General features: G+C 37.8%; 2 protein-coding genes across 3 annotated transcripts in view; one reads left to right on the top strand and one right to left on the bottom strand.

Annotated features, from left to right (window-relative positions):
- The window catches only part of WIF1 (WNT inhibitory factor 1), a 71,692-nt gene extending 68,219 nt beyond the window's left edge, over positions 1-3,473 (bottom strand). For both annotated transcript variants that reach the window (XM_015431156.3, XM_015431154.3), the window contains exons 1-2: positions 3,208-3,473; positions 2,586-2,725 (exon numbers count right to left, since the gene is read on the bottom strand). In XM_015431156.3, the coding sequence (XP_015286642.2) occupies positions 2,586-2,725; positions 3,208-3,355 (288 nt within the window). In that variant the 5' untranslated portion in view covers positions 3,356-3,473. The remainder of the gene's footprint in view (positions 1-2,585; positions 2,726-3,207) is intronic.
- Positions 3,474-4,094: 621 nt separating this feature from the next.
- Positions 4,095-24,212, top strand: LOC102132154 (MICOS complex subunit MIC26-like). Its single transcript, XM_065525220.1, has 3 exons — positions 4,095-4,364; positions 23,516-23,786; positions 23,842-24,212. The coding sequence occupies exons 1-3, from the start codon at positions 4,095-4,097 to the stop codon at positions 24,210-24,212; spliced, it is 912 nt and encodes a 303-aa protein (XP_065381292.1).
- Positions 24,213-24,594: the final 382 nt, after the last annotated feature.

Consider the following 24,594-nt stretch of genomic DNA (forward strand, 5'->3'; position numbering starts at 1 on the left):
GGATCTGACAGGAGGCGGAGCTTAGTCAGTAAGGCGAGTGATGGGGATCATCTGTCAATACAGACAAAGCTTCAGTCACTCGCCTGCCACTCACCTCCTGCTGTGTAGCCCAGTTCCCAACAGGCCATGGACCAGCACTGGTCTGTGGCCCAGAGGTTGGAGACCCTTCGTTACTGGACCAATAATTTATTGGAAGTAAGTAACACCTTACTGCTTCTGTAAGGTCTTCAATCCTGAGGTTATTTTAATGTTGTCCACATGTTGCTAAAACACTTAAATATAAAATTTAAAACTTCATTAATCAGCTATGTATTTTGTTTATGTACTGCTGAAATGCCTAAACATTTGATATCATTTGGATGAAATAATCAGATAATGAAATGAAATTTTCATTTTCCATGTAAATGTTTTGATGTGGTTTGGCTTTAGCCATAGATGTTTCAAAATACTTAATTGGTATTGAAGTCATTTTTCCCATCTTCAGAATTTCTGTGCATTTCAAAAATGATGGTGCTGGGATCACATAACTTTAGTGAGCAAAATTAGCCATACTTAAATGATATTAAAAATTAAAAAAATAATATTTTAAAGCATCTTGCTGCTTGGTATTGTGTAGATTATTCCCCCTTCCCACATTTTCCTCAGAAAGCAGATTTTATGTAGTAAGTTGTGGTAACCTATTCAAAGCCGAATGAGTAGAGAGAGAAAGGTAGCTTAATTGAGGTGCTAACATTGTCTTGCATCATTAGATCATCCACATAGGTGAGCAACACTCAAGCAGGAGAAAAAAATATTACAAACTTCATCTTCATGCCAGTTCCACTCTCCTCCCTAATCCCCTACAGGACATATTCCCAAGATTGTATGACATGTCAGTCCATTTTGTACTCACCAATATGCCAATATTTGCACACAAGCATTATACTATTAAGCAATAGGGGAGGCAACATGGAATTTAAGCCTTTGCTTCAAATTCTATTCTTCAGCAAACATAAGTGAGAAAGAGATAGAGAGAGAAGGGAGGGAGGGAGAGAGGGATGGGGGGGAGAGAGAGAGAGAGAGCGAGAGAGAGCTATTGGCACTTTCTGCTTCTCCTACAGTTAACCAGTTACCAAATCCTTTCAGCTGGAGGGGTGCAGTTCAAGCTACCTTTTAGTAGTTCTTATGAACCCATAAAGGTATAGGTTAAAAAATGTCTTTTCAGAAATATAGAATTAATTGGCCATTTAGTTAATGACCATCTGATGAGTGGTCGACCACAAGTAAACAGATTCAGCTGAAAAGGAGATAATGAAAGGCCATTCATTGGTTTATTACTGATTTCACAATATTCCCCACTTAATTGTTTATAAAGTATCTATGAAGAGGGACTTGTAGGGAGGAAAGGAATAATTTCCTTATAGAGCAATAAAAACCTCAATGACCCTATCTGCAAAATGGGGGTATTAACAGCAGATGACTTTCCTGTTATAAACCTCAATGAATCCAAAACCTCAATTTTTTTTTAACCACATAGCAATGGAAGTGTTGAAGGGCCTAGATTTGATCTATTTCAGAAGAAGAAGAAAAAGATAACAGACTTGAGGGGAAAAAGACAGCTAAAATGGTCATGTCTATACCATAACAGGTAATTAGAGGGAAACAAAGTGGTTTCTCAATTCAAAATAGTTATTTTTTTATAAAGTGTTTTCTGTATCACATTCTTCTTGAAAATAATCATTTAAGGAACTTTAGAATAAAAAGACCTCAAAATGTGGTTTTAATTATAATTATAATGATTTTCATAGTAGACACATTTTACCAACTAATAAGCTAAAGAATTTATTACTTACCATTTGTCCTCTAAAGTAAATTCTCCAATTGTACAAAAGAAATTAAATTCACATAAGCATTTTATTCTTTCTTTCTAAAATTAGAAGCCATAAAATGAACAAAAAGTAACATATAAAAGATGCTAATGTGCTAAGGAATAAAAGGAATGCTTCTTCATAAAAAATAGATTGCAGTTTTCTTTTCCATATGAAAGCATTTAAAATGGTAACTTGAAAACATAGGCTGCAATATTTTACAACTTTCTTACATGACACCTTATGGATCTAACTTCTACCAGAAATATGCAACATTCATATTCCAGTGAATAACATTCAACATACTGGCTTTTTAAAAGTGCACAGTGTCAGAAATACTTATAGACTTTAAAATTTGTTGTAAAGTATAAAGAATGTCACAAATGATTAGAAACTACTATGGGAAAAGAGTCTTTTAAGTATGTTAAATTTTAATGTCAATGATTACAGAAACACAGTGATGTTGGTATTGGAGATCTTTATATTTCCAGCAGCCTCAGGACACTGAGTCTTATCAGAATAGTGGGCTTAGGCACATGGCTTACTCTCTTTTTTGAAAATCATTAATTTATATGGCAACTTGAAATAAATGGAAATTAATTCTTTGTTTGCTTTGGCAATCAGATGAGAAATTTCTCTTAATAACTGTAAAATGTGCCAGGCTACATACTGTACAGTACTATTTCCACCTGCCATAAGGCAGTGGAAATATTAAAGGGTAATTTTCTCAGAACTTACCTGCCCTGCAGCTTGCCAGGTAAAATTCATGGAATGGATATTGACAGGAATAGCTGGCATTCTCTGTTGCGCTTTTCTGAAATCATGTGTAAAAGGTGCCATTTTCCCCTCTGAAACAATCAGGATATCTTCTTCAAATCCTGGTTTTTAAAATAATACAACGATCAAATCAGGTAGACTTGAAATCATCTAAATCAGAAGTTTCAAGCAAAAAGAAAACTAAATAATTAGTATGGGTCATTTTTGTTCACTAGGCATCTGCCTTCGGTACCATCAGCGCTACTAAGATTAATTGTCCTCCGTGGATGATGAGAATGATGTCAACAGACCCATGCTTTCAGGGAAAAGGGATGGACATGGAGTTAACCGATGCAAACAAATGCTGGGTGCATCTAAAAACGCAGGGCTATAAAAATTAACAACAGCACGATCAGAACACTAGATCAGCTTTGGTTTCTTAAAAGAGAAGTTTATAAGCTTTCAGATGGAAAATCTCTAATTAAAAGGTGGGAACACTCTTTTATGGAAATTAAGTTTTAAAACACACGAAATGCAGGTATCCCTCCTTGAAGAGTGGAGAGAGGACACAGGCAGGGGAAGGCGCTGGACGCGGGGGCCTTACCTATGAGTACTCTCGCCTGGTGAGCATCGATCCACAGGTACAGGCTCTCCTCCCGCGGCTGCCCGGCCTCCGCCCGCAGTGCCAGCAGGCACAGGAGGATGCTCCAGAGCCAGAAAGCGGCGGCAGCGAAGGCGCTCCTCCGGGCCATGCTGCTCAGGACCTCCTTGCTGCGGCGGAAACTCCTTGTGCCGCACCTACGCAACCTGAGGCCGTCAGATCCTCAGCTGCGCTGCAGCTCCCTCAGCCAGAGCTGTTCCCGCTTAGACGGCTGGGAGCGTCGCTTCCCAGCCTGGGTGCCAAGGAGCCTGCGAGAGCAGGAGGAGGAGGGGGCAGGCAGGACGGGGGAGGCGGGGGGGAACCAGCGGGCGTGAGCCGTGCAAGAAGATGGGGCGCGGGCGGGAGTGGGGGTGGCAGAGACGTAAGACTGGCAAAGCTGGCGAGGCCGGCAGTCAGCGGGGCAAATAGAGCGAGAACAGAAGAGCGGGAAGGGCTGGCGCAAGCGAGGTGCGAGCGAGTGGTGCCTGCAAAGCCCGGGCGGCCGCCACTTGGGGGCGCTGTGGGGTCCCCCGGGGGCGGGGCCGCGCGGGACCCCCGAGTCAGCGTTCACAGCACGGTGAGCCCAGTGGAGCGCACGCGGAGTGGGCGTGTAGGGCTGGCGAACCCGGAGAAGGGCACTCAGAGACCCCTGGGACGTCACTTGCCTCGGGCCAAGGGAGGCGTCGGGGGAGGGAAATGGAGAGAGCGGACAATGCTGGGCTTGACTGAGCGCTGATGATGGTGATGGTGAAGAGGGTGATGACTCCTGTTCCTCCTCCCGCGCTGACTGAAGGCGCAAATTGCCCATCGTCTCCCTTTCAGCCGGCAGGATTCCTCTCTCCGCCAACCCTATGCGCTCTGTTCTGCGATTGGCTGACACTTTGCGCGTTCCCAAGCAGCTAAAACTCGAGGCTCCACTGTCCGGTGGTCTGATCGCAGGCGCTGGTCTTGGCTCGAGGGGCAGGGCGTTCAGCTGCTACTTGCCCGACACCCAGCAGTTGGGGAGGCCCGTCTGTCTCCCTGATAACGCGGCAGCGCCCGGAAGAGTGCCCTGGGCCCTGGATGATAGCTGTACCCGACCCTGCGGGGTAGGGCTCCACGAACGTCGTGGATATCTTCACGTTTGCTGATATTTTTTAGAAGTTGCTGAATTCGGCCCGGCTCACGCCTGTAATCCCAGCACTTTGGGAGGCCAAGGCGGGCGGATCACCGGAGGTCAGGAGTTCGAGACCAGCCTGGCCAAAGTGGTGAAACCCCGTCTCTACTAAAAATGCAAAAATTAGGTGGGCGTGGTGGCGGTGACCTGTAATCCCAGCTGCTCGGGAGGCTGAGGCAGGAGAATCGCTTGAACCAGGAGGTGGAGGTTGCGGTGAGCCAAGATCGTGCCCTGCACTCCAGCCTGGGCGACAGAGCTAGACTCCGTCTCAAAAAAAATATCAATCAATAAATAAAATAATATATTTTTTAAAAATTGCCGAATTCACAGGTGCATGGGGGCAAAACCAAGGCTCTGGCCTCGTCTGTGAGAAGCATGCTTGGCCGGCAGTGGTCTGCAGCATAACCTAACCACCTGGCCCAACAGAAAGAACTTATTTTTGCCTCCTGCCTAATTCCTTGGATGTGCAAAGAAAACGGAAGCAAAAGGGGGTTTTTTTTGTTTGTTTGTTTTGTTTTTAATTAAAAAAAAAACTTAGAAAGTCTTCGGACTCAGAAAAGGTTCATTTACTCGTCTTTGTTCTTTAGTACCCGATGCTGTGACAAATGCCTCGAGGATCAAATATCTGAGGCTGGGCGTGGTGTTTCAATCAGTCCTTTGTAGAGTAGCAGATGCCTCAAGAGGGAAAAACAAACAGAAACAACAGAAGAGAAGCTGGACATGTGCAGGCATCAAGTTAAATCAGTGTTAGGTTCTAAGAATATAGATTTCCAATAAGGAAATATTTACAGCTATACAACCAACCAATAGAAAAAAAAGGAAAAAAGGAATTAGATAAGAAGTCTATGACTGATTTGAACTTGCAGTGTATTAATTTTTAAAGTACTTTTATTTTAAGTGCTTGCTTACTCCTCACAACTCTTAAGTAGGTACTACTATTATTCTCATTTTACTGATGAGGAAAGAGGGCTCAAAAAGTCCAGTAAGTTGACTGTGGATATCCAGCTGGTAAATGAGAGTAAGGGTTCAAATCCCAGACACTCTGACTTCAAAGCCCATTCTCTTAGTAACTTATACCTCATAATGATAAATAAATCATAATTAAGTCTGTTTGCATTCAAAGCTTTGCAGTCATTCTTCCTTTAAAATAAAAATATTTACCTGTTTTCCAACATTTCATTATTTTTTATTTCTGTGAATATTCATGTATATAATGTATGAACATTAGGCTACTTTTAAAACACTTTAACGTTGTAGTGCCAGTGTCACCCAGGTAAAGATAATAATTTCACAGCACAATAGGCATTTTCTTTGACTTGGAGCGTGTGGTTTTAATTTAACATTTTTTTCCTAGTTTTGCGCAAACCTCCATGGCTCTTGGTGCAAGGACGCCCTCTACAGGTTTTCCTAATCAAATACTAATTGAGAAGTACTCATACAATTTATTTTTTGGTGCAAGAAAAAGAGGAACTCAATTCTCTCCTAATTTGGTTTCCTCTAAGTGAAATTCTTCTGCAGCAGTTGAATTTGGTGTTGATAACAATGGCAATCTATCTTGCTATAAGCCCATTTTTTTCCTTCCAGAATGGTTATTTTCTGTTTACTTCCCTCCAGCAGAGGACACTTAGAAAAACAATATTCTATTAGAGATAGATAAAGAAAAATGCTATTTAAAAATTTTTTGATATAAGCTCATTTGGTTATTAAAGGAGAGGAAGGAACATATGTTGTGTTATACAACAGCAATTTTTAAGAGTAGCAGCATGGATCTTTTTGTCGGGAGGTCCATCTCTAAGAGATGAATCAGGCTTGACTCTCCTTTCTGTTGTTAAGGAGCAGTTAATATAGCTATTTCATTAAGAATTAAGTTTTTAAATTTCTTTAAACAAACACGTGACAATATTTACTAGCATATGATAAAAATTTGGAAATAATGTGCTTGGCAAGTCAACTTCATTTCATTTGAAAATTGTGCCATTTATTTTCCAGTTCATTATGCTTCCTTTCCTTGTGCGATTCCCTCTCACCAATTATGTGTGCAGGCAGCTTCATTTATTTGTTCATTAACTCATTTGCTTATTCAACAAAGATTTATTAAACACCTATTATGTGTAAGACACTGACCTGGAAATTATAGTACAAATAAAACATGATCATAGCCTTCAAAGTGCAATAGAGCTACTAAAATAAGTAAGACAAGCACCTAAACAGATGTAATACAAGGCAGAATGTGGTGATTGTTGATAAGGCAGAAAGACTGGAAATTCATAGAAGAAATCTTGTATCTAGAATTCTGGACATTTGTTCATTCATTCATTCATTCAAAATATATTTACCCAGTGTCTGATGTATGCCCTATATAAGCACAGGGGATAGAAAGGTAAGTGAGAAGACAGTCCTGCTCTCAAAGAACTCTCAATCTAACAAGAGAGTGTGTTGAGAATAAACAATAGGGAGGAATGAATGTCATGGTGGGAAAATGCACAGGGTATTTTGGGACTGAGGAAAATCCCTCGAGGCAGACTGGGTTCTGGGAACACTTTCTAGAGTAGAGCATACTTGAGCAGTCTTGAAGGTCAAAGGGTCAAAGGGGAGTTGATCATGCAAGGGGGAAAGATAAGGAACACCCATGCATAGACAATGGCAATAGTGAGAGCAAGAGACATGAGAAAGAATGGCACCATGCAGGATCTGCAGGTGCTGACCCTGTAGTATGATGAGCCTGGAATGGGAGGGGGAGGGAGCACCTGGGGATAAAGCCCAAAATGTAGGTAGGACCTGGTTATGGAAGATTGTGCTGAGGACAATTCTAAATAATTTGTTTAGGGTTGCTGTCCTCAAAGAGGCGAGGCGTAACTCCTCACTCCTGAAGTGTGGGATGTGCAGAGTGACTTCCTTTTATAGCGTGCAGTGTGGAAAGTGGGGAAAGTAACAAAGCTGACAAACACTACTTCAACTAGGTGATCAAGAGCATCAACAGTGATGAGTCATGTGGATAGTATGTGCCCTTGATACAATGTGATGAGAATGGTACTTTATCTCTGTGATCTTGCTCCTGAAAACCCATAACCCCAGTCTAGTCACAACAAAAATATCAGAAAAACCCAACTGAGGGACATTCTACAAAATTCTGATCAGTATGCCTCAAAACTGTCAGTGAATAAAAAAGGGAAGTCTGAGAAACTCGTAGCTAAGAGGAACCTAAAGACACATGACTACCAAATGTAATGTGCTATCCTGGACAGGATCCAGGAATAGAAAAAGGACATTAGGTAAAGCTAAGGAAATGTCAGTCAACTACTACTAACACTGTATCAATATTAGCTCATTAATTGTGACAAATGTACCATTCTAATGTAGAATGTTAGTAACAGGGAAAGTTGGGTGTGGGGTATATGGAAACTCTCTGTACTATCTTTGCCATTTTTGCTGTAAATCTAAAACTGTTCTAAAATATAAAGCTTATTTTAAAAATTAAAAATCAAGACTTGAGTATGTTTAAAAAATCTTTGCTGCTGACATTTGAAAAGCAGATTTTTAAATTAAAAATTTGATTTCTGGCTTCTCTTGAAAATGTAGAGATCTGACAATATTCCCTTCTGACAAAGAATCAGATGGTGTGAGTAGTGGCTGCCCTTCAAACAGGGCTAGTGCACCCAGTCCTTACAGTTGCACTACTTTTCCACCTAGCATGCTTTGCTCTTTTACTTTACCATCTAGGCTTCTATAGGCTCCTGAGTTTGCCATGCGTGTCCTGGAGACCTGGAGGAACAGGGAAGACGACGGTATCTGAGGGGGCTGAAGCCAGTGCTCATCTTGGAAGTGCAGTTGTGTGGGAACCAGGGCAAACACTGCTCTAGGGGTAGGTCTTGTCAGTGTCCAGCCATTCACTCACCCAGGCAAGTTGCCAGAACTACCCTGGTGATTGCAGGCATTGGGACTGAGACTGGGGCATATCAGCTGCACCCTGAGCTGTGTCTTGGAGAAGGAAGGAGCAGATACCCCTCTACTACACTGCTGTGGAGAGGAAGACACAAGATAGTAAATGAAAAGGGCAAGTTGGCGAGGATTATGCTTAAAAAACTCTCTTCTTATACAACTATATATAATAGCTATACATAACTATGGATAGACTATAACTGTCTGTCTATTCTATAATGTCTGAAAGTTTATATAACAAAATATTTCCAGTGGTTACCTATAGGAAGTAGGAACACGGATAGGGAATGATTTTCCATTTATGCACAAATATTTTTCTGATTCATAATAAAATGAGCCGATGCTTTTGTAATTGAAAACCATTTTTAAGAAGAGAAAAAGGTTGTTTTATGCCTGTTTCAGTCGGTTTCTCCTGAAGTAGGCAACTGTCAACACCTAGGTTAGCACCTCTTGCTATGCGGCTTGCACACTTTACCACTTAAGAACTGCACATCACAACACATGACAGCTCATTACTGAAGCACAGCATGACTGGAGCATTCCTCATCATCCTATGTGACATTCTTGCCCTTCTTTCTTCACATGATGGCATTGCCAAGCAACCTAGTATATCTTGTCTTTCAAAAACCATATCCGTTCTTTTTTGTTCATCCATGCTGTTTTATCCTTATGACATTTAATGAAGGTTTTTTTTTATATATGATAAGGAAGAAAGGGAAAACAATTTCATTGCCCAATAGTGGAGGAATGAGAAAGTAAATTAGAGTATCTTCATAGGAAGAAGTATTATTGAACTATTAAAATTGATGTTCTGACAGATATTCAACCATGAATCTATCACCACAATAAAGATAATAGATACTACCTATCACTCCCAAAAGTTTAACAAAATATACACTTTAAATATGTGCAGTTTATTGGATGTCCACTATATTTAATTAAACCCCTTTCAAAGAAATTTTTTAAAATAGTGTTTCATCAGGAAGAAAAAATGGTAAATTGAACTGTATTAAAATTAAGAACCTGTTATCAAAAGACAGTATTGAGAGTGAAAAGACAAGCCATAGAATGGGAGAAGATATGTGGATGTATGAGACTCTTATGCAGATCATATAAAGAATTTCCACAAATCTACAAGAGAAAAGAGAGTCCAGTAGAAAAATGGTCAAAGGCTTGAACAAAGAACATACCTAAATACCAATTAATACATTAAAAATGGCAACTTCATTAGCCATCAGAGAAATGTGAATTAAAACTACAGTGAGAAACCTCTTCAGACCCATGAGAATGGTTAAAATGAAATAGAAAGAATATATGAGGTTAATGAGGATATGAAGGTTAGTGAGCATATGAAGCAAACAAAACTTATATACTGCTGGTAGTAATGTAAATTGGTACAACCATTTTGGAAAACTGAAAAGAAGTACTAAAGCTGAACCCAGCAATTATACTCTCAGGTATAAGCCCAACAAAAAAAGATGTCTCTCTCTCTCTCTCTCTCTCTCTATATATATATATATATAGTCATCCAAAGTCATACATAAATATATGTGTGTGTGTGTGTGTATATACATAGTCATCCAAACACATGTTTATAAAATCCCTGTTTATAATGGCACCAAAATGGACACAATCCAAAGATCTATTGACAGTGGAATGGATAAAGAAATTATTACATATTTATAAATGAAATATTACATAGCAATAAGAATAACAAATTGTATTAGTTTTTGTGATTAAAAGCAATGGTAAAAAGTCGCAATTACTTTTTTTTTTTTTTTTTTTTTTGAGACGGAGTCTCGCTCTGTCACCCAGGCTGGAGTGCAGTGGCCGGATCTCAGCTCACTGCAAGCTCCGCCTCCCGGGTTCCCGCCATTCTCCTGCCTCAGCCTCCCGGGTAGCTGGGACTACAGGCGCCCGCCACCTCGCCCGGCTAGTTTTTTGTCTTTTTTGGTAGAGACGGGGTTTCACCGTGTTAGCCAGGCTGGTCTTGATCTCCTGACCTCGTGATCCGCCCGTCTCGGCCTCCCAAAGTGCTGGGATTACAGGCTTGAGCCACCGCGCCCGGCCAAAAGTCGCAATTACTTTTGCCCCATCCTAATAATTACAACATTAATGACTCTTGAAAAACATCATGTTGAGTTAAAAAAGCCAAAATGTACATACTTTGGTTTTAAATATGATTCCATATTTTAAAAATTCAAAAATATGAGAAACTAACTTATGATATTAGAAATCAAGATAGTAATAACCTTTGAAGAGTGGTAATGATTGGAAAGGACATAAAAGAGGCTTCAGTGGTACTAATAATGTTTTGTTTCTTGATTTGAATCTTGGCTACATCAGAATGTTTCTTTTGTGAAAATTCAGTAAGTTGTCCACTTACGATTGATGTACTTTTCTATATGCATGTTATAGTTTAATAAAACATTTATTAAAATTAGAAAAAATCATGAATGGGCTAGAAGAAAACATGGGCAAATGTACTTGTAAGTTTAGAATGGGGAAGGCCATTCTAAGGAAGACAAAAACTATTTTTTAAAGATATATAAATTTGGCCAGGCGCAGGGGCTCATGCCTGTAATCCCAGCACTTTAGGAGGCTGAAGTGGGAGTATTGCTTGAGCTCAGGAGTTTGGGACCAGCCTGGGCAACATAGTGAGACCCCCATCTCCACAAAAAAGTTTTAAAAATAGCCAGGTGTGGTGGCATGGGCATGTAGTTCTAGCTCTTGGGAGGCTGGGGTGGGAGGATCTCTTGAGCCCAGAAATTTAAGGCTGCAGTGAGCTATGATCACTTGCTACACTCCAGCCTGGGCAACAGAGCAAGATTATGTCTCAAAAAAAAAAAATGTATAAATTTGACCTGAAAAAAGTTTTAAAAAGCTATGTAGGAAAACCCATCACAAACAAAATACTAGGGAAAATATCTGCAAAAACATGACAAAGGGAAAAGTATGCCATCCAGTAGAACAATGGACAAGGATATAGATGATTAACAGAAACAGAAAGACAAAAAGATACTTCATTCATAATGAAAGAGAAATGTTGTTTTGTTTTACTGATTGCCCAAATATAAAATACTGATAAATATAAAATTAAACAAATTAAAAAGTAAATACACATAAATATTATCAAGAATATAGGAATCAGATAATCTAATATATTATTGGTGAGAGTGTAAATTGATTCATCTTTTTTGGAGAACAAAGCTCTATTTCCCGATATCCATAAAAATTCAACATCCATATATCCTTTGACTCAATAATTCCACCGCTAGGAATATGAATATACTTGAAATATACTGACTTCTTTCTATTCTAAGTTCTAGCTTTCTACCCATTCCTACCTTCAGAAAGTTATCACAGACACAGACATCTTAGAACACAGACACTTGAAGCACTAAAAAATTCCATGAGTAATAGAAGTCCTCTATAAAGGAGCTTAATTCAGAATAAGCCTCAAATAATGAAATGAGACAATTCTGACATATTGCTTTGATGAGGCTATTTTGCCTGGAGTGGGAGTGGGCACACCATATTCACCCATCCTTTTGACAGAGTTGTTTTGGTGTCAATAGGAACATGACTGCCACTGCCACAAAGGAACCCTCATTTCTTCTTTCCCTGAGATTTTCTGTGTCTGATGAGGCTAAGGAATGGCAAAAAGCTGAGGGGTGTGGTGAAAACATCTAGTTCGTATATTATGTGGGAAAAAATATTGAAAATGTGGTCTATAAACCTTCTAGGAACAAATTTAGGTAAGCATTTGGCAATCTTTCTAAACAAAAATATTAAAGCCAGAAGCCACATAAAAGATAGTCTGTCATCTATGTTTGCCTTTTATGTGGTTTCTGTATATGTGCATATCTATATATCTATATCTATTTACCTGGATATAGTACATATCTATATAGATACCTCTATTTACATAGATACAGTTATATAAATATAGTTATTGGTGTAGGTATAGATATACTCAGTGATTCCAGCAGGAAAACGTTAAAGGATTAATTAAACAACATTAAAGAATTAAAGAAACAACATAAATGGATACATGATGTCCTCAGGGGAAAATGTTGGGTTAAAATCCCTAATATAAGGCAATTCTTGCCAAATTTTTTAAAAAGAGAAAATTTTTAAAGAAAATGATTATCTTTAAAAATCTTCAACATATAGGCATTTGCTTTATTTTAAAATTAAGCTTCAAAAGTAATTAACAGTAAGTTATTAGTAGATGAAAAATGCTTTAAACTTTATCATATAATTTAGATAACGTCTCATCAGATGAGTCTTTTGGTTACAGCTCTCTTGGTCCTGTGGGGACCTCAATGAGAAATGTTGTCTGACACTGGAAATAGGAGACTTGAGAATATTTTATAACAAATTTTGACAAAAGAATTTTTTTTAAAAAAGCTTTATTTATGAGACATTATTATCATCAAGAAAGGAGAAATTGTCTTTCTAATTGCCAGGAATTAAGATTTAAACCATCAAAGACTATACCAAGTCCCTTGATTTAGCTCATAATAGAACAAACAACAAATAAACAAATTGCCTACCAAAGTACTCTTATACCCTGAGCAGCATTGGAAAATTAGCCCGATAAGGAAGGAAGGAAGATAGGTAGGATTCTTATCAAGATCTGGGCAGATCTTTCACGAATAAAAGCTAACTGCAAGGCCAAGCTGGATATTTCTTGATTCACTTTAGGAAAGTAGATATTAATATTTTGTAGTTAGCTGATGAATGTTTTGACCAACGTGAGTTACTAAGTTAGACTCCCCTCCCTAATTTTTCTTCCAAATTATCCAGATCCAAGTACAAATTATCTGGGTAATGTAGACAAAATAAGAGGTTTGGTCTTACTTATACAACCAGCAAAATCAGACAGACCTTCCAGGAGGATCTCATCCATCTACTCCTCCATTTTGACTATATCTTACTTCTCTAGTGCCTTTGTTAATAGCACATGTGCTTCATGATAAAGAACCATAGTTCTGGATAAAAGCTTGAATACTGCATGTGATGATTTTTTTTTTATTTGTATGTTGAGTACTTGAGTATGTAAAAATAAAACTGATCTATATGTGACTTTAAATAAATTTTTAAAATTTGTAAAAGAAACAATGTTCATCAAAATTAAGATATACAATGAAATGCAATATTGCAGGTTAAAATGGTGTTTAATTAAATTTGTTGACACACAGAAAACAATAGATGTTAGTGTGAATGCATGAAAAAAGAATGCTTATAACATTGTTGGTGACAACGTAAATTAGTGCAACCTCTACGGAAAACAGTGTGGAGATTTCTCAAAGAACTAAAAGTAGATCTACCATTTGATCCAGGAATCCCACTATTGGGTATTTACCCAAAGGAAAATAATTTTCTTTTAAAAATAGCTTTATTGAGAAATAATTGATATACAAAAAGCTGTACATATTTAATGTGTACAATTTAAAGTGTTTGGACATATGGAAACACTTGTGATATTATCACCACAATTAAGGCAATGGACATATACAGCATCTCCCAAAGTTTCCTTCTGTTCCTTTGTTTTCGTTTCTGTTTTTGTTTTGTGTATGTATATGTGTGGTAAGGACACTTAATATAATTGTTAAGATACACCCTCAACAAATTTAGAAGCGCACAATACTGTACAGGCACTATGTTGTACAGTAGAGCTCTAGAACGTATTCATCTAGCATAACTGGAACTTTATACCCATTGAACAACTCCCCATTTTCTCCATTCCCCTGCCCCGGAAACCACTATTGTATTTTTTGCTTCTGTGAGTTTGACTATCATAGATACCTTCATGTAAGTGGAATCACATGGTATTTGTCCTTCTGTGATTGGGTGATTTTACTTGGCATAAATGTCCTCCACGTTTATTCATGTTATCACAAATGATAGGATTTTCTTCCTTTTTAAGGCGGAATAATATTCTACTGTATATATTAAATATATACAACATTTTCTTTATCCATTCATCTGTTAATGGGCACTAGTGTTGTTTCCATATCTTGGCTATTGTGAATAATGCCACAAAGAACAAGGAAGTGCAGGTATCTTTTAAAAACAACAACAGTAGGCCAGGCGCGGTGGCTCATACCTGAAATTCCAGCACTTTGGGAGGCTGAGGTGGGCGGATCACGAGGTCAGGAGATGGAGACCATCCTGGCTAACATGGTGAAACCCCGTCTCTACTAAAAATACAAAAAATCGTCCAGGCATGATGGCGGGTGCCTGTAGTCCCAGCTACTCGGGAGGCAGAGGCAGGAGAATGGCGTGAACCCGGGAGGCGGAGCTTGCAGTGAGCCGGGATCTCGCCACTGCACTCCAGCCTGGGCGACAGAGCGAGACTCCGCCTCAAAAAATTAATAAATAAAATAAAATAAAAACAACAACGGCAACAACAACAATCCCAGAAGTCCTGTTTTCAACTCTTTTAGATATATACTCAGAAGCAGAAGTGCTGAATCACATGGTAGTTCTATTTTTAATTTTTAAAGGAACTTTCGTACTGTTTTCCAGAATGACGCACCATTTTACATTCCCACCTACAGTGTACATGGTTTCCAATTTCTCCACTTCCCTGACAATACTTGTGTGTTTTTAAAATAACAGTCATTCTAAGAGGTATGAGGTTATATCTCATTGTGGTTTTGATTTGCATTTCCTTGATGATTAATGATGTTGAACATCTTTCATATACCTGCTGACCATTTGTATGTCTTCTTTGGAGAAATGTCTGTTCAAGTCCTTTGCTCATTTTTAAATTGGGTTATTGGTATTTTTGTTACTGAGTTGTATGAGTTCCTTATGTATTTTAGATATTAACCTCTAATCAGATTTATGGTTTTCAAATATTTTCCCTCATTCCATAGGTTTTCTTTTCACTCTGTTGGTTGTTTCCTTCACTGTACAGAAGATTTTTAGTTTGATGAAATCCCACGTGTCTATTTTTAATTTTGTTGTCTGTGCTTTTGAGGTCAGATCCAAGAAATCATTATCAAGACTAATATAAAGAAGGCTTTTTCTTATGTTTTCTTCTAGGAGTTTTACAGTTTCTCATCTTATGTTTAAGTCTATTTTCTATGTTTTACCTTTTTAGGTTTCATATTTAAGTTTTACATATATATTATTTCATTTTATTTTTATTTATTTAGTTTTTTGAGATGGAGTCTCGCTCTGTTGCCCGGGCTGGAGAGCAGTGGTGCGACCTCGGCTCACTGCAACCTCCACCTCCCAGGTTCAAGTGATTCTCCTGCCTCAGCCTCCTGAGTAGAAGTTTTATATTTAATCCATTTTGAGTCGATGTTTGTGTATAACATAAAGTAAGAGTCCAATTTCATTTTTTTAATGTGGATATACAGCTTTGCCAGCATCATTTGTTGAAGAGATTACTCTTTCCCCATAGTGTTTTCTTGACATTTTGTTGAAGATCATTGGCAGTATAGGCATGGGTTTATTTCTGGCCTCTATATTAAGTTCCATTGGTCAGTATGTCTGTCCTTATGACAGTACCATACTGTTTTAATTACTGTAGCTTTAGCATATATTTTAAAATAAGAAAGTGTGATAACTCCAGCTTTGTCCTTCTTTCTCAAGATCTCTTTAACTGTTTGGGTTCCTTGTGGATGAGTATGAGTTTTATAATTTAAAACAATTTTTGTAAAAAAATGACAGCAAGATTTAGGTAGAAGTAGCATTGAATCTGTAGATCACTTTGGGTAATATGTACATTTTTAACAAGATTATGTCTTTTAATCCATGAACATAGGATGTTCAATTATTTGTGTCTGCTTTAATTTCTTTCATCAATGCTTTGTAGTTTTCAGTGCACAAGTCTTTCATCCCCTTTATTAAGTGTATTCCTAAGTATTTTTTTCCATTTGATGCTATTGTCATTGGGATTGTCTTCTTGATTTCCTTTTAGGGTGGTTTGTGATTAATGTATAGAAATGGACCTGACTTTTGTTTGTTGAATTTGTATCCTGCAATTTTACAGCTTCATTTATTAGCTTCAAGAGTTTTGTTTGTTTGTTGTTTTTTATTTTTCCCATGTGTGGTGTCGTTAGGGTTTTTATGTATAAGATTATGTCATCTGTAAACAGGGAAATTTTATTCCTTTTTTTCCAATTTGGATTCTATTTATTTATTTTTGCCTAATTGCTCTGGCTAAGACTTCTATGTTAAATAAAAGTGGCAAGAGTGAGCATCCTTGTCATGTTTCTGATCTTAGAGGAAAAGCTTTCACTTTGTCGCCCCTGTGTATGATGTTAGCTGTGGGCTTGTCATACATGGCCTTTACTATGTTGAAGTATATGGCTTCTATTCATAGTTTGTCACTCATCTTTATGAAAGCATGTTGAATTTTATCAAATGCTTTCTCTAAATCAACTGAGCTAATCATGCAACTGTTATCCTTCTTTCTGTGTATGTGGTGTATTACATGTATTGATTTGAATATGTTAAACCATCCTTGCATCCAGGGAAACAACTCATTTGATTATGGTATATGATCCTGTCAGTGTGCTATTACGTTTTATTTGTTAGTATTTTGTTGAGGAGTTTTGCATCTATATTCTTCAGAAACATTGGCATGTCTTTTTTTTTTTGTATGTCTTTGGCTTTGGAATCAAGAGAACACTGACCCCATAAAATAATTTTGGAAGTGTTTTCTTCAATTTTTTGAAAGGGTTTGAGAAGGATTGGGATTAATGTTTCTTTAAAGGTTTGGGAGAATTCACTAGGGATGCCATCTGATTCCAGGCTTTTCTTCACTGGAAGGTTTTTAATTACCCATTTAATCCTCTTAGTCATTATTGGTCTGTTCAGATTTTCCAATCTTCACGATTACATTTTTATAGGTTGTACGTATCTAGGAATTTATTCATTTCTTCTAGGTTATCTAATTTGTTGACAAACAGTGATTAACTTTGAATAGTTATGTTACTTGAGATTTTCACTTGTTTCTTTATGTTGTTTAATTGTAATATCTAAATCTTTTACATTCAGCATGTATAAAGAAGAGAAAGTAAAACTACTTCACTTTGTTTAAAAAATATTTAATTTTTTTTCAGAGAGAGGGAATCTAAATTTCATGTTTCCCCACAAATGATGATTGTTTTGGAGTCTGCCAGAGCATTATTAAAGGTCAGCTATCAATAAATTTGATAAAGTCAAGGCTTACAAAGACCTCTCTCATTTTTCCAAGAATACCAAAGAACTGAATCCTCTCTGGAGCCTTGTTTACAACGTATTATAGTCTACAGAATTTCACCTTCTCTTTGGGCTCTTAATACCATTTGGGAGTCAATGTAGTGTCATTGAAAGAACACAAACTGTGTAATCAAGACTTCTTCCACTTCCCCTCTCACCTCCTAACCTTCAGTTGAGTATGTATTTGAGGACTCATTATTTGATTATTTACTTCAGCTCAGATTCACTTCTGGCTTCAAAGTACCCTGAAATATAATACACGCTTCATGAGTGTCTGTTAAATATATATTGAGAAAGTTAATTCAGTGTTTGGTTGGTGCCGTCTTGAAAGGTACTAGTTTCTTTCAAATTACTGTAGGCAGTCTGTGAAAATTTACTCTAACTCAGGTTGTTCTGATAATATAAATGCCTGTGACATTCATCACTCATTTGTATGGACCCACATAACTTATTCCCAAGAGGTGTTTGTTCTGCCTTTTGGAGATTGCAATAGAAAGTTTTGTATATTGCAAATAGAAAGGCATTTGCTCTGCCTTTGTGATAGACAATGGGGGCACAGGTCTAGGTTCATCAACCTTAGCAGCACCAACTAGAATCTTAAATAAAGCAATGTAACTGTAAAAACCCTTTCCATATGCTAAAAGAAAAATCTTTATAATTAAAAAACTTTTTACCAAAGACCTTATATATTGTGAAAGTTGCCTTATTGATTACTGACAATCCCACTTTATCATGGCATATGAGTCTTTTAATGTGCTGTCAAAATCAGTTTGCTAATATTTTGTCTAGGATTTTTGCATTTATACTATTCAGAGTATTGAACTGTAATTTTATTTTTAAATAAGAGTTGAATTCAGCCAGGTGTGGTGGCTCACTAATCCCAGCACTTTGGGAAACCAAGGCAGGCGGATCACTTGAGGTTGGGAGTTCGAGACCAGCCTGACCAACTTTCTTTAGTAGAGAAAACCCCCCTCTCTACTAAAAATACAGAATTAGCCAGGTATGGTGGCGCATGCCTGTAATCTCGGCTACTCGGGAGGCTGAGGCAGAAGAATTGCTTGAACCCGGGAGGCGGAGGTTGCAGTGAACCGAGATCACACCATTGCACTCCAGCCCTGGGCAAGAGTGAAACTCTGTCTCAAGAAAAGAAAAAAAAAAGGTGTTGAATTCTGTGTCTTGCAGTCATTCTTGAGAATACTCAAGTTTGCTGAGGCATTTTGCCCTGGACCATCTGAACATGATACATTTCCTTTCCATGTATGGGAAATCAAACAATAACCAGATTGTGTGACTGGCTTCATTCAGATAAATACTGAAGAGCATTTGTGCCAGTGATAACCTTCTTCTTAGAAAATATGTAATTACAGAATTTTAAAAGGAAATCTTCAACATTTCAAGGGAGATCAGCTAATTATGAAAGGAAGACCTAATGAGGGGACAATACCTTGGCAGAGTTAACACTAAGAAGTTAGTTTTGTGCAGATGAATCTAGTCTTATTAACTTCCAAGTTGATCAGGACGACAGAGATTGTTTCAGGCTAAAAAATACTCAGAACTGGTATAAACAAAAATGATTATTTATTAATCTCTATTTTGTGTCTTTATGTGTGGTCAGTCAGTGGCAGTTACAAGATGAGACACAAGAGAAGCTCAGGAAAACAAAATTTATTGTACTCACAGGACTCAGAAACAGGAGGCTCAGCAAGCCACACAAAGTCACATGTGAGGGAGAGCCTAGGCTATGGCCTTTATTGGAGCTTCCATGGGAGAGGCAAGGCAGGGCAAACAGCCTAGGATTGGCTGTTTGAATAATTTCAGGAGGCTCCAAACTTTAAGGATAGTCCTTAGCTGCCTGGTACCTAGCCCTGCAATGATTAAAGGAAAAGAATATTTCTTCCTAGGATGTAAGGGTAACAAAGACGAGGTGTGGCTCTGAAATGGTTGGTTGGCATATCAAAGGCATGTTCTTTTTGCTATTTCTATGAATTATCTTGGCCCCAGGAGGAGCAGTCTCTCTACAATAAGAAACATTTTTAAGCTGTCAAAACATTATAGTTTAGAGAAAATAAATAAATATAAACAATACAATATGCAATATGGGAAATCTATTTCTAGAGACTAGAACACGAAAGTAGCACTTCAAGATATTCCTTTCCTAGTGTGAACTTATCTGAGAAATTCAACTGGTAATCAGGAGATTGGCGAACATTAATCCAGGATGATTATCCGGCATGAGATTACTAGATGGCAAAAGAGATACTTCATCTTGGCCAGTGGGTCTCAACTGTAGCCCACCAGGAAGAATTTTAGAAATTTTTTGGTTGTTGAGACTGGAGAGTACTTTGGGCTCTTACAGGTATAAGCCAGGGATGGTAGATGTCCTGCTATGCTTGAGATAAGACCATACTGGAATTGTCCCAAGTCTATACATTTTTTGATTGCCCCAGTGGAGATTCGTGTAGATGAAAAACCTATTCATACATAGCCGAACGCTAGAAACCTAACTGCATTTTGCATTAAAAAACACACCTTTTTTTTTTTTTTTTTTTCTGAGACAGAGTTTCGCTATGATGCCCAAGCTGGAGTGCAATGGTGCCATCTCACTGCAACCTCCACCTCCTGGATTCAAGCAATTCTCCTGCTTCAGCAAAGAAGCTGGGATTACAGACATGTACACTAAATTTTCCAGAACTACAACTCTTGTGGATAATAAGATTCTCTGAAAAGTAAGAAAGTAAAATCCTACTTGGTTTTGTTCTGATCCTTACCAAGAATTGTTCATATTTCATAAAAATCACATCATCACACCTCTGTTTTTTTCTTTTTATTTTCCTGTATTTTTTAATGCAGAACAGCTTCTGATCTTGTTACGTCCCTTAAAATGAAAACTTTTCCATCAAAGTAGATGTAAGCATTTCATTACTTCACTTGTGCTCAACCATTTTCATTGTGAATACCTGTTATTTTATTAATTGAATTTTTGCTTCTTTTATTTATGTTAGAGTAGTATATTGATTTTTTGTATTTATATTTGTCAAAGTAGATAAATATTATTTACGGATTCTATTTGAAGATTATAAAGAGATAAGAGCAGAATATCTGTTATAAAAAGACAGCTTTGGCTCATCCTGTAAAGTCTATATACTCTATGATTCCATTTATGTGACATTCTAGAAAATCAACAGAATGGGGAAGACATCAATGGTCATCAGGGACTAAAGGTTTGGGGGAGGGTTTGATTACATAGGAGTAGCATGAAGGAATTTTTTGGGGGGAAGTCAATGTTAACTGCTGTGAATCTTGACTATTGTGGTAATTACATGACTACTTGCAGTTGTCAAACATTATAGACATATACACCAATAAAAAAGTGAGTTTTATTGTATATAAATTTTAAAATAAATTTAAATAATTTTAAAAACTGGAGGATAAACAGAAATAAAATCCAGAAAATAAAAAAACCAAAATGGTGGCATTGAGTCTCATGTTAAAAACCACTGAATTATGCCTTTGAAACCCATGATGACATTCCTGCCTCCAGAAACAGTTCACATCTCTAGTGAATGAACTACTTTATTCCCGTCAGGGCCAATTTCATTCTCCTGTGACTAGTGTCAGCTATGTGGAGAAAAAAATCTTTTTTTATTGAATTCATAGTAATGAATGAACTATATTTCAACCAAAGCCATCAACGTATTGGCAGTTAGAATGAAAAATTCTAGTGATCTTTTTATTATACTATATTGCCATACTAGTTTTGTGCTAAAGTGGAAGAATACTGTGAGTTCTTAAGTTTTTCCATTCATTGCCAGCATTACCCCTCTAACGTAAAATAAAATACCATTACTCATATTATAGTGCCACCTGAGTTTACTAAGAAAGTAGGAAAAAAAAAGAAAAAGAAAAAGCAATTTTCTTAATAACATTAGCATTCACATTCCTAGAAGAAAAGTGTACTGTAATGTCACTTCTATTGACAGAATATACAAGTCTCTTGTGTTTTTATCAGGTGTTTACAATAGGTCAGTGTTTTGGCTAGGGTGTTTAATGCTTTTTGCCATTTATAGTATATTCTGTAGCCTTCTAAAACTGCTTTGGGAAATTTTAACATGTAGAAATGTTTAGTTCACTTATTGCAGGCAATTAAAATAGTTAAGGGAGGAACATTAGCTAATAAAATGTCTTAATTTGGATAATATCCAAATAATAGGTGTCACAATGATGAATTAATAGCTCTTTAAATTGACTTGCCAAACAGCTATTCAACCAATTAAGCCACATGAGTAACTAGCAAGAATATAACATTTAGATGACTATTAATTGGTACCTATGCTAAGAACCTGTAATTCAAATTCAGTATGTTTGGCTTTCTAAAAGAAGAACCAAATAAATATTCGTTTAATAAATTTGCTTCATAGCAATTGACACTGGAATTGAGTGTGAATTCAAATATTTTAGAAATAATAAACAAAATGTATCTTTATGGATTGTAAACTGAATCATGGATTTGAAGGCAGGATCAGAGTTCTTCATGCCCACATTGCACATTGCAGTATCTGTGGCACATAGCCTTCAAGAGGTATCCTACTTCAGCTACTCATGACTGAGTTTGCAATCATCCTGTCCACCATCAATTTAAAATTGGTAGTTTCCATCTAGCAGGGGGGTGAATGGGGTAGAAGTATAGATGAAATAAGATTGTCCGTGAATACTCAATAAGATAAATATAAACTGAAACTTCTCCTGCTAGTTATGATGGAATAACTGGTACTGGACTTGTCCTCCTATTGCAAACAACTAGAAAATTGGACTATCTGAGGGGACGGGGAGTGGGGAGGCTGAGGCAATTGTAATTTGTAGAGCAAAGAACTTAGAGAATAGAGCTGTGGAAGGAAGGAATGAAGGAAGGAAGGAAAGAAAGAAAGGGAAATAAAATAGAGAGAGAAAGGAAGGAATGGAGAAGAAAGAAAGGAAGGGAGGAAGGGAATAAGGGAAGAAGGAAGGAAGGGAATAAGGAAGGAAGGGAAGAAGGAGAGAAAGAAGAAAAGATAGAAAAATAAAGGAAGGAAGGGAGGAAGGAAGCAAGAAGGGAGAAAGGAAGTAAGAAAGAATGAGAGGAAGGGAGGTAAGAAGGAAGAGAGGGAGGGAGGAAGGAAGGAAAAGAGGAGGGGAGGAAGGAAGGGAGGAAGGAAGATAGGAAGGGAGGAGAAAGACGGGGGAAGGAAGCGAGAGAGAAAGGGAGGAAGGAAAGGAAGGAAGCGAGGAAGGAAGGAAAGAAGAGCTCAAGGAGTCTGTGTAGGACTCACAGACTTCTGAACATTTTTAAGGGGAAACTTCACAATGCTTTTTAAAGAACCACTGGAAAGCTATAAACTGAAAAATTCCCAGAGCACCCACAGAAGTCGGAGACATTTGGGCCGGGCACGGTGGCTCAAGCCTGTAATCCCAGCACTTTGGGAGGCCAAGGCAAGCGGATTATGAGGTCAGGAAATCGGGACCATCCTGGCTAACACGGCAAAACCCTGTCTCAACTAAAAATACAAAAATTAGCTGGGTGTGGTGGCGGGCACCTGTAGTCCCAGCTACTTGGGAGGCTGAGGCAGGAGAATGGCGTGAACCCGGGGGGCGGAGCTTGCAGTGAGCTGAGATCGCGCCACTGCACTCCAGCCCGGGCAACAGAGCGAGACTCTGCCTCAGGAAAAAAAAAAAAAAAAAGAACTAGGAGACATTTGAGTTCCAACCAACCAAAGTGAAAAAACCTTATTGAACACCTGGGGCACTTGTTAGAGACTCCAGAAGGATAATCCTTTAATGGTAGGGTTAAACTAGCTCTAGAGTAAAGGGTTCCCTAGACCCACCCTGACGAAGCTTTCCAAAAAGACTTAAAAGAATAAAGATAATCTACAGGTAAACTAACTCCCTTCAAAACAAAATTCAAACACTTTAAAGAAAAATTTTCTTCTGGAGCCATTGGTGCCAAAAACATGCCCAAGGCCAATTCAGAGGTCCATGGGGCCAGCTAGCCTGAGCTTGCTCACCTTTAAAGTCTATGCAGCTCCAAAAAAGGACTTACCTCCCAAAAATCCCATGAAGGCTGATGAGCTTTCATTCTACTTAGTTCCCAAGGATCAATATAAATATGTGGAGGAGTTAAGAACCCAGCTGGAAGAAAGCATCTCTCAGCTCCGACATTATCGTGAGCCACATACAAGTTGGTGTCAGGAAACATACTCCCAGACTAAGCCCAAGATGCAAAGTTTGGTTTTGTGGGGATTAGACAGCTATGAATATCTCCAAAATGTATCCTCTGGGTTTTTTTCCAAGACTTGGTGCTATAATTTTGCTGGCCTTGTTGGACTCCTTTTGGCTACAGACAGGTTCAAACATAAAGAAGCTGGTGTATCCACCTGGTTTCACAGCATTAGCTGCCTCTATCTATCATCCACAACAAGCCATTGTGTTTGCCCAGGTCAGCGGGGAGAGATTATATGATTGGGGTTTACAAAGATACATAGTCATAGAAGATACATGGAAGGAGCACTTTCAAAAGCTAGGAAATGAGAATTCACCTATAAATAAGAAGAAAATGCCATGCTTTGCCCATTTTAATCAGTTACAGGTAAGCATTGGAATCTCCTTACAATAAACCAGGGCTTCTACAGAAAAATGGCAGAGAAGTCAGTATTGAATGTATTAAATTTGCATTCTTCTTCAGGAAAATCTATATTAGGCCTCTGTTATCTTGAGTGATGCTGTCCTACAAGCAAACTAATCTGAAATCCTTTCACCTAGAGATAATGAACAAGCCTTAGAACTCCTCATTCTCATGTTGCTATTTATTTACATAATTAAAATCCAAGTAAAAGAAAAGAAAATTTTAAATGCAGACATTTAAAGCCTAAAATTTGCATACTAAAATCAATATACAAAAAAGTATTAATAGGCATGTGAAGAAGCAGGAAAAAGTACAGGACAAATGAATCAATAGAAAAACACCAAGAAATGACAGCAATAATGAAATTCACAGA

This window comes from Macaca fascicularis, chromosome 11 (assembly GCF_037993035.2).
Source record: "Macaca fascicularis isolate 582-1 chromosome 11, T2T-MFA8v1.1".
Lineage (NCBI taxonomy): Eukaryota > Metazoa > Chordata > Mammalia > Primates > Cercopithecidae > Macaca > Macaca fascicularis.